The sequence below is a fragment of the Dama dama genome, chromosome 28 (assembly GCF_033118175.1).
Source record: "Dama dama isolate Ldn47 chromosome 28, ASM3311817v1, whole genome shotgun sequence".
Classification (NCBI taxonomy): Eukaryota; Metazoa; Chordata; class Mammalia; order Artiodactyla; family Cervidae; genus Dama; species Dama dama.
The window spans coordinates 41,168,113-41,187,635 of record NC_083708.1 but is presented as its reverse complement, the minus strand read 5'-3'; the positions used below and the strand labels follow the sequence as shown (position 1 = coordinate 41,187,635).

The 19,523-nt window shown below is 39.8% G+C and overlaps 1 protein-coding gene across 7 annotated transcripts in view; it reads right to left on the bottom strand.

Moving 5' to 3' along the window:
* The window catches only part of SCML4 (Scm polycomb group protein like 4), a 108,140-nt gene that overhangs the window by 54,244 nt on the left and 34,373 nt on the right, over positions 1 to 19,523 (bottom strand). For 3 of the 7 annotated variants that reach the window (XM_061131834.1, XM_061131835.1, XM_061131833.1), the window contains one exon: positions 13,932 to 14,146. The exons of the other annotated variants lie outside the window; for them this stretch is intronic. In XM_061131834.1, the coding sequence (XP_060987817.1) occupies positions 13,932 to 14,087 (156 nt within the window). In that variant the 5' untranslated portion in view covers positions 14,088 to 14,146. Of the gene's footprint in view, positions 1 to 13,931; positions 14,147 to 19,523 lie in introns of those variants that run through there. 7 annotated transcript variants of the gene reach the window in all.

Sequence of the window (19,523 nt, the reverse complement as noted above, 5' to 3'; positions counted from 1 at the left end):
CTTAAAAACAGAATCTGGCAGGATAAACTGGGTAAAACAAAGGGGAAGGAAGAAGAAGAGGCCTCTTTCTTGGCAGCATAAGGCTGGAAGAAGATTTGCTGCCCAGGACGCCTTGCTCTGACAAGGCCAACCCTTGGCCTTCAAAGCCAACAGCCCCATACAGATGCTGTCAGCGCTGGCACCTTTACCTGAAATTCAAAACCATAATCAAATGGGTGTGGCGATTCCTTAGCCAGGGCTTGGTTGCCATTGGCTGTGCTTTGCTGTGTTAAAGTATAGTGAAGGGATGAAGCAGAAGGATAGAGGCGGCCCCTGCCAGCTGGAGCCTCCACCAAAGGGGCTGGGGAATCTGGGAGCGGCTCATCTTTCTTTTCCATTCACAGATCCAAAGTAAGGGCCTGGAGAGTTTCTTGTTGCCGCTGTCATCAATGGAAGACCTTCTCTAAGATATTTGCTATAGAAAACCACTGACAACAGCTGGGAAGGGATTCACTTACAAACTGAGATGTGTGGCCAGGGCACGCTAAAGGAGAAGGGGTCAGAATGTAAAATTCAAGTATTTTTCTAGAAATATGCAAGTGTGGCAGAAACAGATGCACTAACTAAAGAGTATTTGTTAGACTGACAATAAGAGGTGGGTAAATGAAGGATATGCAATGTGATTTGGGGAGTATATACATGTGTAGAGGCTTCCTTGGTGACTCAGATGGTAAAGAATCTGCCCGCAATGCAGGAAACCCGGCTTTGATCCCTGTGTCGGGAAGATCCCCTGGAGAAGAGAATGACAACCCACTCCGTATTCTTACCTGGAGAATTACATGGACAGAGGAGTCTGACGAGCTACAGTCCATGGGGTCGCAAACAGGTGGACATGACTGAGCGACCAACGTTGTCTGCATATCAGCAGAGGATGAAACAGAGCCAAACTTAAAAATAAGTTCATGGACTTCCTTGGTGGTCCAGTGGTTAAAAATTCACCCAGTGCTGGGTACATGGGTTGGATCCCTGGTCTGGGAAGGTCCCACAGGCCGTGGGGCAACTAACTGACATAACTACTGAAGGCCGTGCACTCTGGAGCTTGTGCTCTGCCAACAAGAGAAGCCGCCACAACGAGAAGCCCATGCACTGCAACTAGAGAGGAGCCACCCTCCGCTTGCCACAACTAGAGAAAGCCCAGCACAGCCAAAAACAATTAAGTTCAGGACAGCAGTGGGCACATGCAGTGGGGCACTAGTTGGATCTGGGTTCACAACCCGACTCAGTCGCTCACTAACTCTGTGCTAAGTCTTACTACTCAGCCTTCAGAGTCTGCCTTTTCTCATCGGCAAGGTAAGGATGATAGCTTCTCACAAGGATGTGGTAAGAATGAAGTATAAACATTTAGTACAGGGCTAGTGCAAAGTGTGCAAAGCGAGAACTCGGTAAACATTTATTATCATATTGCTGCTGGTATTATACTTTTATTATTACAAATTCCAGAAATACAAATGAGTCCTAAGTTTCCTGTTCCTGTAGCCACAGCAGGAAAGGGAATTGTCCATCTTCCTCCCAGGACCCATCTACATTTTCTACACCTACCCACTTGGGACCATATCTTCCCAGTCTTTGAAGACCCACTTGAATATGATCCCCTTGAAGAAACATATTCCCAATACATTTTGTAATGGTCCCTAAGTATTGCTTAGGCAGGAGCTGCCCTTTCCAAGTTGCATCATTTAAGCTAAGTCTTAATTTAAGGGAAAAAAATTCATTCCATGAGGTAGTCATTCACTCAACAAATATTCATTGAGCATCTACTATGTGCAGGGAACTGTTCTAGGTGCTGAGGATACAGCTATGAATGGGGGAGATAAGGTCATTGTTCTTGATGAGCTAGTATCATAGTAGGGGGAAACAAGAAACACACAACAAAAATGTCACTTTGTGATAAATGCTACTTTAAGAGGTAAAATATGGTGATGTGATAAAAGGGAACTGGGTGACTGGGGTAGGCTGATAAGGAAAGACACCTACTTCAAGATCTGAATAACGAGAGGGAACCTGGGGAAAAACCTTCCAAGCAGACAGAGTGGTCAGTGTAAACCTCCTAAAGCTTGGCTTCTTCAAAGTACAAGGAAGCCAGGGTGGCTGGAATTGTAAGCAGGGCAGAAGGATGTAAGATGAGGTTAGCCTGGTAGTCAGGGCCCAATCATGAGGACTTTCTAGATCAGTGCTGTAGACTGAATCCTGTCCCCCTCAAGAAGACATGTTCAAGTCCTAAGCCCCAGTACCTGTGAATGGGACTTGACTGGGAAATAGGGTCTTTGCAGATGCAATCAAGTTAAGATGAGGCCACACTGGGTTAGAGTGGGCCTTAATACCGATGACTTGTGTCCTTAAAAGAAGAGGGAAATCTAAACACAGACACACAGGGAGAATGCCATATGGCAATGGAGGCAGAGACTGGAGTGATAGGTCTACAATCAAAGAACACCAAGGATTGCAGACAACCACTAGAAGCTCAGAAGAGTCAAGAACCTTCAGAACCACTAGAACCTGCAGAGAGACCATGTCCCTGCCAATATCTTGGTTTTGGACTTCTAGCCTCCAGAACTCCTGTTTTAAGCCACACTGTGGTACTTTGTTGTAGCAGCCTGAGTAAATAAATACAAGCAGATTAAAGAGTTTGGATTTTATTCTGAGAGGTATGGAAACAATTAGAGCATTTTAATCAGAGAAACACACATCCTAGCTTTTATTTTATAAAGTTAAGTATGGTTGCTATATAGAGAGTAGATGGGGGGGTGGTACAAAAATAGAGAAAAGAACACTACTGAGGAGGTTATCATATGGTGCAGGCAAGAGGCATAGGTGGCTGAACTAGGGTAAAAGTAGTGAAGACAAAGAATTGGTTGGATTCAGGTGTATTTTGGAATTGAAATTAAGGTGATGGGAGAGAGAAAATGCAAATGCAAAGATAACTTCTAGATTTATTCACATAAACTTTGATAGTATATTTCTATTACATTAGTTTAAAACATTAGCATTTTACTTGTTGCTCACTTAGTTAACTTTGAGGAAAACTTGCTTGTCTCTAAGATTCTAAATATTCCTCCTCTACTACTCAAGCAGTAAACCTGCAAAATACCACAAGATAGGTTCTATGCAGAACTTCTGGGAGAAGACATGAAAAGAAGATGAGCATCCACATTTCCTCATCTGGGAAATGGACACTGAGAATTGACATGATTTCATGTTGCCCAGCAAACTGCAGGGGAGGAAAGAGAACACAGGACTCAGAGGCTAGAATTCTAATCCTGGTCCTGCCCCCAATTCACATGGGACTCTGAGGAAACCACTTAATACCTTTGGGCTTCATCTTCCAAAGCCATTAAATGAGAGTGTATGCGTGCTGAGTTGCTTTAGTTGTGTCCAACTCGTTGCAACCCTATGGACTGTAACCTGTCAGACTCCTCTGTCCATGGGATTCTCCAGGCAAGAATTCTGGAGTGGATTGCCATACCCTGCTCCAGGGGATCTTCCCAACCCAGGGACAGAACTTGCATCTCTTACGTCTCCTGCATTGGCAGGCAGGTTCTTTACCACTAGCACCACCTGGGAAGCCCTAAATGAGGATGGGGTTGTTGGATTTATTTATTTATTTTTGGCTACACCACACAGCATGAGGGATCTTAGTTCCCCTGATCAGAGATTGAACCCATGCCCCCTGCAGTGGAAGCACGGAGTCTTAACCACTGGACTTCCAGGGAAGTCCGGGTTGTTGGTTTCTAAGTTCTCTTTCAACTCATAATGTTGTTTATGTACCTTGCATTAGACCAGTTTTGAAAACAAAGAGTTTGAGATAAAACCAGGGTCAGTGCCATACTTGAATGTTGACTAGAAGAAATGTGGCATCCTAAATATCTTTGGAGCTTTGTTTCTGGGAATATAGAAAGCTATGCTATTTGGATCAACTGAAAACAACTGCTAACAATGGATAAAATGTAAGATTAGTAAAGGTAGGAGGGGCTAACAATATATAATATAAAGAATAATTGGGCCCAAATACAGGTGAAATCTAGGCCTTGGAATTGCCTTAGATCCCAGGGTTCACCCAAAGGGTTAAAACCCCTGGGTAAGGGTGAGCCAGCCGTAAACTTGTCCTGTTTCACCACGCCCACACTGGACTCGCAGGAAAGTTGCCTTGACACAGGGGGAGGGGGTGTACAGAATCCTTGGGAAGATATTGCCACAAGCCAGAGCTCACATAGGTTTGCAGCCCAAATTCACAAAACTTGGGTCACCAAGAAAACTTTAGGCTGTGAAGTTAGTTTAAAAATTACCCAATCTGGCAGTGCTCCCAGATTACCTGAAAAAACAAACTCAAATCATTACTGGAGAAATGTCTCAAAGAAATCTCCAAAACAATTTTTCAAAGTCAATGAATAACACAGCTCAAACACACAAGAAAGCAAGGAACCAAGCAAGAATGGGCAATAAAAACACACAGCAATCAAACTCTAGAAAAACTGAAGATATTTCAATTATCAGACTGAGATTATAAAAGCAACTCTGATATTCTATATAAAGATATAAAAGACAAGTTTGAAAATATCTCTGGAGAACAGAAAACTATGAAAATAACTATGAAAAACTACAAAAGAACCAAATTGAACTTCTATACAATAACTAAAACTAAAAACTAAATAAACAGATCTAACAGCGTACTAAAGATAGCTTCCAGGTGACTCAAGGGTAAAAATCCACCTGCCAGGCAGGAGACATGTTTCAATCTGTGGATAGGGAAGATCCCCTGGAGAAGGAAATGACAACCTGCTGCAGTATTCTTGCCCGGGAAACCCCATGGACAGAGGCGCCTGGTGGGCTATAGTCCATGGGGTCACAAAGAGTTGGACCTGACTTAGCGACTAAACAACAACAACAAATATAGCTAAAGAATGAATTAGTGAGCCAGACGATATGTCAGAAGAAATTCATTAAAAAGTAGATACACAAAAACTATGGAAGGAAGGTTAACAGACAAGGCAAATATAGACATTTTAACGTTAGAGTTTCAGAAAGAATGGAACAGAAGTTACATTTGAAAAGATAATGGCTTAGAATTTTCCAGAGCTGATGAAAATTCTAATACACAGATTCATGAAGTCCAACAAATTCTAAACAAGATAAATAAAAAAGAAATCCATAGGTAGACACAACAGAATGAAATTGTACAATATTGAAGAAAAAGAAAAAAAATCTTAAAATTAGCTTAAAAATACAAAACCTTATTTGAGGGAACACTCCAATAAGTCAGATGGATAGCTAAGTTCTTTACAACAATGTACCCCAGGAGATAAACAGGATAATATCTTCAGTGTGCTGCAAGGAAACAAAAACCTAGAATTCTACAACCAGACCCAGAAAAAATATTTTTTTCCAAAAGTGAAGATGAACTAAAGGTACTTTTAGACAACAAAAGCTAAGAGAATTCCTCACTAGAGGATCTATAAAAGAGATTTCTAAAAGATGTACTGCTGGCAAATGGAAAGTGATTTCAGGTAGGATGTATGATATGTGAAAAGGAATGAAGAATTTTTAAGTGGTAAGTAAGCAAGTGAATCTAAATGGAAATGACTCTACAAAAAAAAAAATAATTGTTTATGGGGATTAAAAAACAAAAAATAATTAAGATGTATGTTGACAATAATATTCAAATACGGTGATAAATCGAGTTAAAAGTGCTTTAAGGTCATTGTATTATCTGGGAAGAAGCAAATGTAAGATTAACTTTAGAAAACTCTACTATGTAAGCATGCTGTAATTTCTACAGCAATCAGTAATACACTAGAAAACGTACTGCTTAAACTTCAAGGAGTAGAATAGAAAGAATTATATACTTAAAAATCCAAAAGAAGGCAGGAAGACAGGTAAAAGGAACACAGAATGAGTGGGATGAATAGAATACACAAAATATCGATTTAAATCCAAGTTTATCAAGAACTACTTTAAATATAAATGGACTAAATGTCTAGTTAAAAGATAAAGATTATTACACTGAATGCTATGGATTAAAATGTGTCTCCCCACGAAAGATGTTAGAGTCCTTACCCCCAGCACCAGTGAATATGATCTTATTGGGAAATAGGGTCTTTGCAGATGATCAAGTTAAGATGAGCTCATTAGATTGGGGCCTAATTTACTATGACTGTGTCTTTATAAAAGGGGGAAATTCGGACACAGAGACAAACATGCACAGAGGGAAGACAATTCACAAGCCAAAGAACACTTGAGGCCCCCAGAAGCTAGGAGAGAGACCTACAAAAGGTCCTCCCTACCAGCCCTCAGAAAGAACCAACCTAGCTGACCTTGATCTGATTTCCAGCCTGCAGAACGGTGAGTCAATAAGTTTCTACTGTTCCATCAACAAATGAATAGATAAAGAAGATGTGGTATGTATACCCAATGAAATATTATTCAGATTAAAAGATTAAAATAATGCCTTTTGCAGCAACATAGATGGACCTAGAGATTATCGTACTAAGTGAAGTAAGTCAGACAGAGAAAAACAATAAACACATATATTCTACCCAGGGACTGAACCAGTGTTTCCTTTGTCTCCGGCACTGCAAGCATATTCTTTACCTGTTGATCCTTCTGGAGGAGGAAATGGCAACCTACTCCAGTATTGCTGCCTGAAAAATCCCATGGATAGAGTAGCCTGGTGGGTTACAGTCCAAAAGTGTCACAAAGAGTTGGGTATGACTGAGTGACTAAACACAACAACAACATTAATGTTGTTATATATAATAATATATACAATTACAATAGATATACAATTATATACTATTATATAATATTATAGCTATATTATATAATATAGAATAAATATTTTCTTATGTATGAAAGAATATATATATCACTGATTCAGTTTGCTGTATACCTGAAATTAACACAACATTGTAAATCAACTATATTTCAATTCAAAATAAATAAAATTTTCTTAAAATTTTTTAATTTTTAAGTCATCCAGTTTGTTGTATTTTGTTGCAGGAGACCTAAGAAACTAATATACTGGGTTCTATTTTTTTAAGTCATGTTTTCCCTCCCTTCACTTTTTTTTTTTTTTTAATCATGTTTTCCTCTCTCACTCCTTTGGAGGATAGCTTTGTTCATGTCCCTGCCCATAGCTTTCCCTGGTGACACATTGCTGTTTTAGGATCGCTCTATTTCTTCACACAAAACTCCCTCAGGGTTCTGCATCGATGCAGGAAGCGGGGTTAGGGAAAACTGAATACCTGACCGTGTTTAACCTCAGACTTCAGTCGAGAAAAACTTGCCTGTTGGAAATGCAAATCAGCTCCAACAACAAGAAGTTTGTGGCCAATGACCTAATTCCATTTCAAGGAGTCAGCCTGTCTGAGTCTACCCACACCTTTTTCTCCTTTCCCTTGGGAGAGATTAAACATGCAAGGGATGGAGGGGCCAGTATCCTTCGGCCTTGGGACCTGCTTTGGCAATATGCCCCTCAGTCAAATCTGAGATCCCAGTTAACCAATCTTTGCACAAACTTCTCAAGGAAAATAAAATTACCCCATACGATATACTGCCTGCATAATAATGAAGATAGAAGAGGATGCTCAGAGATGGGAGGGTAATGGTCTAGTAGTCTCTTGTGTTTTTCAGGGGAGCAAATGGGATGGGAATAACATGAGGATACTGGAACTTTCTCCCACCAACTCTGTGTTGGGTTTAGATTCTCCTCTGGGCCCAGAGAGGTAGCGAAACTGGTGAAGTGCAACAGAGTGGGCAGGGGTCGGGGGAGGAGGTGGTGGCGGTGCTACTATTCTGACTGGGTGGGACTGAAAAGAATGACTTAAATTCCTCCTGACAGAGGGGATCTGGAGAGGAGACAATGAAGCCAGTACTCCATGAGTTATCAGGAGACAGAAGGAAGAAAAAGGAAAACAAAAATAACCACCACTGGCTAAAGTGGAATTCAGAAAAACGGATCCATCCATGTGAAATATTTAATGGAATGTCCACTCTGTCCTGTGACCCTGACAACTTTTAGTAGAGACCACACACTTAAAGGTATGTGAATTGCTATGACTGAGTTTCTTACAGAAACGGGGGAGGCAGCTAAGTTCTATGCATCAGCAGGCATGGGGTCAGCACTGCAGATAAGAGGGGGGACGTGGAACATGCAGTTACAGGCATTCTGTCCATAGCAGAGCTCAGAGCAGTGGCGAGATGGAGCAGCTTATGTCAGTTCACAAGATATGATTGTTAAATTTTCAGGAATATTGCACGTTGTTTGCAATATCTGTGTTTAAACACAGCAATTATTAAAAATTGAAGTGCATATACTTACAGAGTATTAATTAAATAAAATGTATTAAAAACAAAGGCAACAAGATACTCAAAACTCACCACTTTCTAATTATTTTACTGCTGCATCTGTGTGGAAATGCAGTTACAGGAGCGACACTGCAGCGCATCTTTTACCAACTCCACCTTCTGGAACATTACATTTGTGCCTTGAAATTGGCCATGTTGGGAATATTTACACCTTGGAAATTGGCAAATGCTACAAATAGGGCTGGATTTACTGTTGTGTTGACTCACAGGTTTAAGAGAGTAATGGAGAAAATACTTAAAATGCAAATTAAACTTAAAGTGTGCCTTGTCTGTAGCCATTACACCGTGAACAGCATGAAAACAAACACTTTTTGTTTTCACCAACTGATATCCGATTCAGCAAAGTCAATCACATCCTTGACAAATGCGTGAAACTTCAACGTACAACTTCATTGTTTACATTTCTATTACTCCTCAAAATAAGTGAAAATACCAACTAACATTCATTTCTGAGTTACACTCAAAATGCTGATCAGAAAACATTCACCGGATACCACTGCCCCTGACCCACTGCTGAGCCTCACCTCTGATCACTGCTCAGCCCTAGGGTGGTGGTGGGGGTGTCACAGAAAAACCACAGGAGAGACGGTCCCTGCCCTAGGTGCTGCACACTGTTCAGTCCCAGGGAATGGCCCCAGCCTTGTGCCCGTGTAGTCATTTCCCTCATGGCCACAGGTGGTACATCACAAGCACCGTCAGCAGGTGAGGGACGGGAAGTAGGCACAGGAAGAGTTAGATGTTGATTCTTCCCTTCCATACTATTAGCCTACATTTAGTGTTCATAACTATGACTCTCAAGGCAATACAAGATCTGGATAATCAAAGAAGGACTGAAACCCATTCAGCGGTTATAACGAAAACACTTTTTAGAAAGAGGCTTTAAATAAGTGTTGAAATAAACAAAATCCTTTCTACTTTCAGCTTGAGCATTCTCATAATTGAGATTTCTGGGAATTTGACATCCTTGTTACAGTGTCAAGAACACACACTTTTTCAGTGGGGAAAGGATGACAATAAAAAAGGAGGAACAAAACCAAATGTTGCATTTACCCATGTTCTTTAGAAAATTACTTTCTTTATAAAGTTAATTTTCCAGTTAATGGAAGACTGTCCTTTAAATTCTTAGCAGGGATTGCTAGTTCCTCCCAAATATCCATACCCCTTTCTTCATTAATTAATGAGATCCCTGAATTTTAGCTCATCACCTTGTCACTCAGCACTACATTTTCTCACCTCCTGTGAAGCTAAGTGTGGCCAAGTGACTCAGTGAGTTCTGGCCAGTGAGTTCAAGCGTGAGGATTGTGTGCAATTTTGAAGCTTTTATCCTTAAGGAGGAACAGTGTGTCCTCCACTACGTCTGTCCCCATTCTGCTGGCTGGACTAGTCGGCTTGTGGGACCTGGAGGAGCCATCTTAGAGCATGAAGTAGAGACTGTATCTTAGGGTAGCACGGCTGTAGTCACCTCAGTCGTGCGACCCCATGGACTGTAGCCCGCCTGGCTCCCCTGTCCATGGGATTTTCCAGGCAAGAACACTGGAGTGGGTTGCTGTGCACTCCTTCAGAGGATCTTCCTGAAACAGGAATCAAACCCACGTCTATTACGTCTCCTTCATTGCAGGTGGGTTCTTTACCTCTAGCACCCCTTGGGAAGCCCATTAAGACAGCGAAGCAATGATATAACAGAAGCCTCGGTCCTCAACACCGTGGAAACATCAGAGCAGCCCCGGATGGCCTTCCCAGATGGTAACATGAGAGAGAAATTAGTTTCTATCATCCTTAAGCCACTGTTCTTCAGTCTTTGTTACAGCCGTTGAATTTGTTTTTAATATTTCGGGGATGATGTTCTTTCTACATGTTATGCTTTTCTCAGCTTATTAAACAGAACAAAGTAATCTACTCTTTTTTGAATCATGAAACATAAATATTACTCTAAACAATAATGCAAAGAGACTACTGAGAGTTTTAGAGTGCTCCTGACCTGACAGTTATGTGGCCTCAGACTGCAGGGCATGATTAATTCCTGCCTAATTCCTGCCACTTTTCTGACTCCTCTCACTACGGAACTACCAAGGATATATAAGAAATACATATACATATAGTGCTTAGGCTCAGAGACTCAAATGTAGAAGTGTTCAGTGTTACTTATGACTATTATTGCTATTAGTATTGATTACTGTTATTGTGTATTGGGGACAAACGGCTATCCTAAAAACCCATCACTTTTTTCTCCTGCTTAAATTATAAAGACACAGAAGCTGAAAATTCTGCTATTTGGAACCATTATAATCAGCTATGTCTACTGAATGGAAGCTAGTGTTTGTCCCTGGAGCAGGTCCTCTCTCTTTATCTTCTTAAAAAGACCTCGATGGTCTCCTTAGTCATGAAGTGTGAGGAAAGTCTACCTGTTGGCCTTGGGGAGTCTCTGAACTGACAACCTAAATCAACAGCAGATTCTTCAAACTGAGATGTAAATGTTCTATTTGATAACAAGGAAGGTTGTTTTCATGGCTCTTAAGGAGAAATTATGTTAAGAGGTTTTTCCTTCCTTTGACTGGGATGAGAAGGGGGCAATAAGGCCATAAAATGATGCTCTCACAGTAGTGAGCATGCCCCAGCAAAGTGGCTGCAGACCTAGGCCAAGAGACATAGCCAGATGGGCCCTGGGAGGAGGGCTGACCCATGAACTCTGGAGCACTGACATCTGACCGCTAGTTAGACTCTTCCTTTTCTGCCTGTAATTTGCTCCTGTTATTCTCAAGACACAGAGAGAGGGTTAAATGTCACAGCCCGTGTTCAGCTGTGCTTGAGTCTCCAAGGGAGAGGCTTGTCCTCATACTTGGACCTGAGAGATTTTCCATGTGTGCTGGGACACAGAGGTGATTGACCAAGCCGCTTGGGACAGCACTAGGCAGGAAGTGGCAAATGTCAGTGAGCACAAACCGGGGATACAGTCGCTACAACAGGGCCTCCTCAGAATCTCCTGGGGAAAAGCCTGTCAAAGGCTCAACATTTGTCATTTTATGATGATAATATTGCTAACATAAATATATCATGATAATGTACTGATATAATAAGTTATATTATTTATTATTTTATAACATTGATAATATTGTTCTAAATTATTAATATGAAATCATATAATTATACTTTCAGTATCCAACTGTGTATGCTATCTTCCCCAAATATCTTCCTCTTTAAATCAAAGGCTATTAAACTGTGATAATCAAGCTTGTAAGAAATATGTCTACAACAAAGGTAAGTAGACTCTGAGGGAGGGTTTGGAAGCATTTTCTTAGTAATAAAGTACAAGATCTTAAAGGATAGACCAAGTAATTTTATTTCACTTGTTCAGGAGTTTTTATTTTTAACAACTCTGGCTCCTCAACTGTATCCCAGATAGTTAAAATTGCCCAAATGAGTGGCCATTTGGTAAATGAAATCAAACCGTACAGTTTCCTTGTTGACTTCTCCACAATTAAAACCACTTTGTTAATGGTAAAATGGGGCTTCAGGGTCTAAGAAATTGCCAAAATAAAATCGGAGAGACTTAACAGGTTGTTAACTTTATTTTGCCAGGTAAGGACAATCTTATTTTTTTAAGATTACCAAAGCCTTGCAACATACAGCACTTTATAAACTTTTAACAACCAAATAGCAAGAGGCAGATATTTCAGAATAAAAGATGTTCCTTTAGTCTGTGAAGACTTAGATATTTTTCTCCTGTCACCATCAACAGGTCAGGACTTCATGCAGACTGGCATCTGGTTTGGAGCTGTTTTCCTAGAACATGAAGCCCATGGTTTGGGGAGATATCTGGGAGCTGCTGGCCTGAAGTAATTCCCACAATTCCCTCAAATATATGGGAGATGGACTAAAGGAAGAGTGGTGGCCTGTTATCCCCAAAAAAGAGACCTTATGAGGCATGGGAGTAAGATCCACCTGCTGTGTGTCAGCTAAGTGTTCCCAAAACTTTCTTCTTACCCTGAGTTGTCTCTGAGCATTGGGAGCACTGAAAACTGACTGCCCTTTTCAAGAGACGGGAAAACTGCAAAGTTGGGCTCATTCCATGGAGTGAATTTCCATTTTTCCTGGCCACAGAAATGCTGTGTCTGTCGGTAATTTTCATTCTTGGGTCACAGCTCCCAGGGGAGCAGGAGAAAGGGCAAATAGGGGAGAAAAGTTTTCTGTGTGTTTCTTCAGTTCCTAGATTCACTCCCTGGCTTTAGCATGCAGAAGGGCTGCCCTGTTCCAGCCTTCCAGAAGCCATTTCCAGACCCCAGCAACTGTACAGGTAGCTGAGCAGAGAGACCTGCCCTGGGCCAGCTTCACAGAGACAGTTCTGGAACTGGTGTGTCCATGAGAAAAAGGAAGCTCTCTTTGTTAGGAAAAGAACCAGTGATGGAAGACTTTGCTGCAAGAGCTGGCTGAGTAAAAGCTTCTTTTACTAAAACCAGTGACCCCCAAAAAACTTTGAGTCACCTTCCCCCTACCCCACTGCATCTATTTCCCAGCAGTTGGAAGAACTATGGAGAGCCAAAGGGACAGAGGTTGAATTCATGACCGATCCTTCCGGAAGCTTTGTCTTTCTGCTGACCGGAAATAATTGCCATACATTTTCCTAAATATATGAGAGTTAATTGCCAATTTGCATCTTGGTTTGAGTATTCAGATCTCAAGGTGAAAACATAAGCCCTTTATTTCAGGAAAAATAGACAAAGGAAAATGTCTGAAGCTCATTTTCTAATGCCCAAAAGGCTCATGGAAAACAACTCAGTGATCTTTCTTCTCTAGCAGACTCTTCAAAAACATCTTGGAGGAGAAGCACTCCCTCGGGTTCGAGTTGTTTTATGTGATTTCAGTTACATCAGAGAATTTATTCTCCACCCCCTCAAGCCTCGCCAAATCATTAATTCTTGAAAGAGTAACAGGACTTTCATTTCGCTTGATGTGCCTCCTTGTAGCCAAACTTGACGTCAGCACCTTTTGTAAGCAGGAAACTATGAATTAACACCCTGAATTTTCATGATGAGTCCCCTTATTGAGGCTCTGTTAGGGAAAATTCTTCACATCCTTTGACACTAGCTTGCTCGCATTATTAATTTAAATGTCTCAGGAACATCATCTGCTTCTACTAAAATTAATGACAAATGAGTTCTGGAAAGTGGCTTCCAGAGCCGCCCTCATAAGAACAGTCAGGGGAAAGCTCAGTGTCTGAAACGCTAATTGAGATGCGAAGCTTAATAACGTGTGTTTAGCTATGACCCTAAAATCTGCTCGCCTTACAACTTTCCCCATCTGGTGTAATTTGCTTTCTCTACTTGTAAAAATGCACACGACAGCAACAGCATGTATTGTGTGCCATGTTGCAACAATGAAGCCTTGTCTGTCACATTCTTCATCAAGAGAAACTTATTTCTCACCCTGTCTTTACCCAACTTCCAACCTTTCATTACACTTTGCGTTGGAGGTCTGCCCAAGCACCATGCCCCGGCCCAATCCCACTTTGGAGAAAGGAGATGATGGAGCCATACCTTGTACCCGGGTTTCCGCCCTCTTTTCTTTGGGATCTTCACTGCTGGTAAAGAACCAGCTGAAGCAGAATAAATGTTATGAACTGCCATCTTCATAGGTGTCGAGTGAAGTGGGGGTCGGCCTCGCTTTCTCCCCGGGATCCTCTGAGACTGCATTTCTGCTGGTGCCAGTCTTACAGAAGGAAGTGACAAATCGCTCACAGGCAGAAGAGGTGCTAAGAATTAGTCCAGACACAAAGCAAAACAAAAACAGAAGTGTTTGTTTGGTTTGCAAGGCAAACATGGATCCGGTTTGGTGATTTTGGCCATACCTACCCCTTAAGGGAGGGGAAGACCAAATAGGAGAGAGCCAGACATTAGTTGGAGCTTTTAAAGTGCTTTTGGGCTCCTGGTATAATTTCAAGGATAGTGAATTTCCATGGGACTATAGTGAAGTAGGGAGGATACTGGCTAGGTGAAGAGGACAACAGATTCCCAGCAACCAGTACAACCAATAGTGTCATCAGCAAGGAGACACTTTTATCTATATGCCTCAACTTCCCAGTTAGTTCAACTTTGAACTGAAATAATAATAGCATTAAATAAACACAACCAGTTTTTCTCACATTCACTCCTATCCCTTTGACTGGGTAACAAACAGTTATACATTTTTTCCCCCATGAAATAAATTTAATAGTAGAAATCAATTGTATTAAAGTTGATTATGTTCCTCAATCAAAATGTGGACAGAGATTTGCATACAGAGGTGTTCATTTTTACATGATCCAGCTTCCAAACTCTCAAAAATAAAATGAATAGAGCCCAATAACAAGCAATGGGGGAATGGTTAATACATCTACAGAATAACACAATCAGCTAGATACAAGCCTTTAACAATACTCTTTTTAATAACATGAGGTTGAGTGAAAAAGCATCACACAAACTTCAGGTAAAAGTTATCTCAACTCTGCAAAATTTTATGTGGTGATAAAGTGGAAGGGAATGTGCTAAAATGTGGCCAATAGCAAAGATGGTGGGACTATGGGTAACTGTTCACCATGTACAAATCCTTTCCCCATTGTACTACTATGCTCAGCATTAAAAATACTTAAAATAAGTGCTCCAACTAGGGACTGAACCCACACCCCCTGCTTTGGAAGGCAAAGTCTTAACCATTGGACCACCAGAGAAGTCCTACAAAACTCCTTTTGTTGAATAGGTTTTGAAGATTAAAGAAAGGGTAATAAACTAATTAGTACTTTACCCTAAGAATTCGTATTACTCAAAATTACACTTAACTATCCCCAAATTTCTCAATATGCCAGAATAACTTCCTAAGGAAAAACAGTCATCTTTTAAACTGGATTCTTTTTTTCTACTTCCCTCCCCCTAGAGGGAGGAAAAACCAGGATTTGTGCTGCTTTCCAAGTCCTTCTATAGAAAACACATCCATCTCAGGAGTATGAAGGACCTTTCCAGGTAACTAAATTGATCAACAGACTTCATGCCAATGGAACAACAGTGAAGTATTTTTAGTGGAATACTAAGTACCTCTGTAGCTGGGGAGATACTTGGAGAGAGTCTTCTCATAGTCCTCTCAATTCACAAAACACCTGAATGATTACATGTTGTATTTCATTCATGAATCAGGAAGATGCTGTTCCCCAATTCCTTGTTACAAATATATACCATTTTAACACAGAGACAAATCCAATTTTAAGTAATGGGACAGAAAGTTTTAAAAAACTAAATAGGTTATTTTAACCACTGGGGAGTCTCAAAATAACTTCTTGGAATCAATTTCAGAGAACTGGAGGAAAGCATCTACAAAATGGTCCTTTCAGTAACAAATCCAGACATTCTGGAAAAGATGGTGTCAAAAGTCCAGGGTCCCTCAAATCTCCCTTTCCAAAACCAAGATATGAACAAAGAAAAGTAAGAATAGCAAATATGAATACTTTTATTTTTAAGTACCAATATTAGAATACAGTGGAAACAAGATGCAAATTTTTTAGGGAAAATGTAACTATGGATGATAGACAACCATAATTTATCAAATGTTTAAGGATAAGGTCAAAATTAATAGCAAACTAAAATACTCAAAGATATATTAAGAGGCTGTCATCAAGCATAAAGAGTTTCTATGTGTCTTAAAAAAAATTTCTTTAAGAATGAACAATAAAAATTCCTAAAAACAAACAAAGAACACCCAAAAGCAAATGGAAAAAAATCTATAAACATTTGGGCAGAACAAACAGATCATTTACAGTGAGAAAAATAAAAAGGCTAGCTGTCTTCAGTACCATTAGCCAGAAGATATTGGAATCAGTATGATGGTCATTTTTCCAGTTATTTAGAGTCTCCAAACTTCCTCCCATCACAGGGACTTTGCACATATAGTTCCCTTTGCCTACATTGCTCTTTCCTCTTGCTCTGGTTTAGTCCTCTCATTCTTCATCGGTTAACTCAACAAAACTCACCTTGAACTCTCATTAGAGTTTCCTAAGCTTAGAATTCCTCAGCTGTGACAACTGCATGTAAAGCATCCACAATGGAACTTGGACAAGAGAAGCAGATTGGGATGTGAAGATTATACCACTTGCAATACCTCTGATCTAGCAGTCATCTTTTTTTCTGCCAACATTTATGACACCAGGGTGGGCTAACTTGTTTGCTTGCCAAGGATAAAAGTTCAGACCCTTCACTATTTTTCATACAGAGTTAATGAGAAGTAGAAGGATTCATTTGATAAAAATAATAGTTTTTGAAATTATAATTATGCCCCAAAATAAGACTTGAATAAAGGAAAAGTTTATCATTGGACAAATAAGTATTTTAAAAATATAATTTTTACCTAAATTATTCTATAAATTAAGTGCAATCACATTAAAAACCCAAACTGATTTTAGGGGGGAAAAAAGACAAAACAAGTCTCAGGACAGACTTGCCCTTCTGTTGCTCAAAATGTGTTTTTTGCTGTTGTTTAGTCACTAAGTCATGTCTGACTCTTTTGCAACCCCATGGACTATAGCTTGCCAGGCTCCTCTGTCCATGGGAGAAAACTGTAAAAATGGCAGTAGTTCTGGTACAGAAATAAGCAATCAGATCAATAGAAAAGTTAGTCCAGAAATTAAACTTATATTAAGTTTTCATTTGTTTGAAATTTAGGATCATTTCATATCAATGGAGACAGCTCAATAAGTGGCTTGTGGACAAAGGGCACTTAGAAACCAATAAAATTTTACTATATTTATAAATCCTAGAGATATCTAAGACTAATACATACAAAAATAAAAGAAATATTAAGAAACCCTGGAGACAATATAAGTCAATATTTTTATACTCTTGGGATTAGAAAGGAGTTTCTAAATATGATGGAAAACTTGGGAAGTGGACATGGAAAGACTGATAGACATGACCACAAATGCCTTCATACAGGAAAAGTAAAATCATGGAGAAGGTTGAAAATAAATGAAAATCTGAGGAAACTATTTGCTACATATGGAACCAACAGAAGTTTAATATAAAGAACCCTTTTAAATTATTAAAATAAAAATGACACTCCAATAGAAAAATGGGCAAAGGACACGGAAAACTCACAAAAAGCACAGGCTATGTTAGAGAAGGCAAGAAAGAAAAGAACAGGAGAAGGAAGAGGGGGTGGAAAGAAGGAAGAAAGAGAGAAAAATAAAAAATCAGTTATTACAAAAAAAAAAAAGATTCTGAACTTTACTGGTTATTTCCCAAAAAGCAAGTTGAGGTATCATTTGTCATTTATCAGACTGACAAATGTGAATAACTCTGACAATACTATATGTTGGTGAGGGTATAGAGGACATTTCCATTTATTGTTGGCAGAGTTAGAAATTGGCTAACTTTTCTGGAGGGCAGTTTGAAAATCACTTACATACTTTATTGCTGTGCTGTAGCTCAGTCGGTAAAGAATCTGCCTGCAGTGCAGGAGACCCGGGTTTGATCCCTGGGTTGGGAAGATCCCCTGGAGGAGGAAATGGCCACCCACTCCAGTATTCTTGCCTGGAAAACCCTATGGACAGAGGAGCCTGGCGGACTACGGTCCATGGGGTCACAAAGAGTCACAACTTAGTGACCAAACCACCACCATTTACAAACTTTATACATGCACGCTTCCTATTCTAGCTATATCACTCCTAAGGATTTGTCCTAAGAAGATAATCTGGGAAAAAAACAAAAATATAAGGCTAAGGACATTCTTCAAACATTGTTTATGTTAATAATAGTAAAATACTGAAAGCAATCAAAATACCTCTCACAGCAGCCTCAGTTTAGTAAATTATTTCACATTCATAAAATGGAATACTTGTGTGTATATATTAATACATACATGCATCTATAAAGACTGTAAAGTAGCATTTACAGTATGATTCTATTCATAACATTTTTATATATACAGATTGAAATAAATCTGCATATGCTTAGGCATAGAAAGAGGTCTGGGAAAGATAATCATCAAAAAGACTGATAGTAGTGGTCTCTGGGCAAAAGAATACTGAAAGATGTTTTTGCTTTCTTTTTTGTACCATTTTGCATTGTTTGAAAACTTTAAACCATAGGTAGGAAAACAGTTTAAAGGGAAAAATAAACAACGAGTGACTAATTCTCATTCTCTGAAAGTTTCTATTGGAAACTTTTATTTCTTTCGATGGCCTTTGTTTTCTTGTTTTCTAATGGTTTGGGCTCCAAAGCCACAGAACTTCACTGACCACTGCTTTAACAATCTCAAGTAAATTGCAACAAAAGGCAAAAAGACGTTATAACCAATATTACAGAGAAGGTTGTTTCAGAGCTAAGAAGACTATCCACAAACAGATGGTGGATGGGGTGCTCTGCTGAGCCCCTAAAAGAACAAGCTCACCACCCTTACCCACATTGATACCACGTCCTGCAGGCTCTTCTATCTAGCTGGCTACTGGGTTACTGCTCTCCGCCCAGAGATTTCCATTCATCTCCAAAGACCTTCGAAGACCTCAAATGCTGTCCAAGGACATTTGAGCCAAGGACACATAATCTGATATCACCAATCATATAACTCATTTGAGAACTGTCAAAATCTCAAGGTGTATATGACACCTCTGAATTTCTCTGCTTTCTCTTGAGGACTTCAGTGAATACAGATGGCCTCTGTTCACTTCAGAATCGGAGTCATCTTGGAGCAAAGAGTTTTAGTAAACATTAAAAGATTTTGTCCCTAGAACAACATAACATTCAAGTCTCTAAATTTCCAAGTTATAACCTCTTAAGTAGTTGTCAAATCCTGGCAACATATTAAATCAAGAGATTTGCTGCTGGTTTCCTAAGTCTCCTACTTCTCACACGACCCTGCCCTCAAAAAAAAAAAAAAAAAAAAGGCTTGGCTAGAAATATTATAGCTGAAGCCAAGAGAAACTAAGATCTGGTCTATGAATTTGGGGATGACAGTTTCCCTGTTAACCTTGCAAATATAATACATGTAAATATAGATCCTCGCTAATGGTGCTTCCCCAAGGTAAAGAACAAGGAATTATCAAATTCAAAGCATACACCAATCCCATGGGGTCACTGAGTCACCTAATTCAATCCTGAGGCATGTGTTAC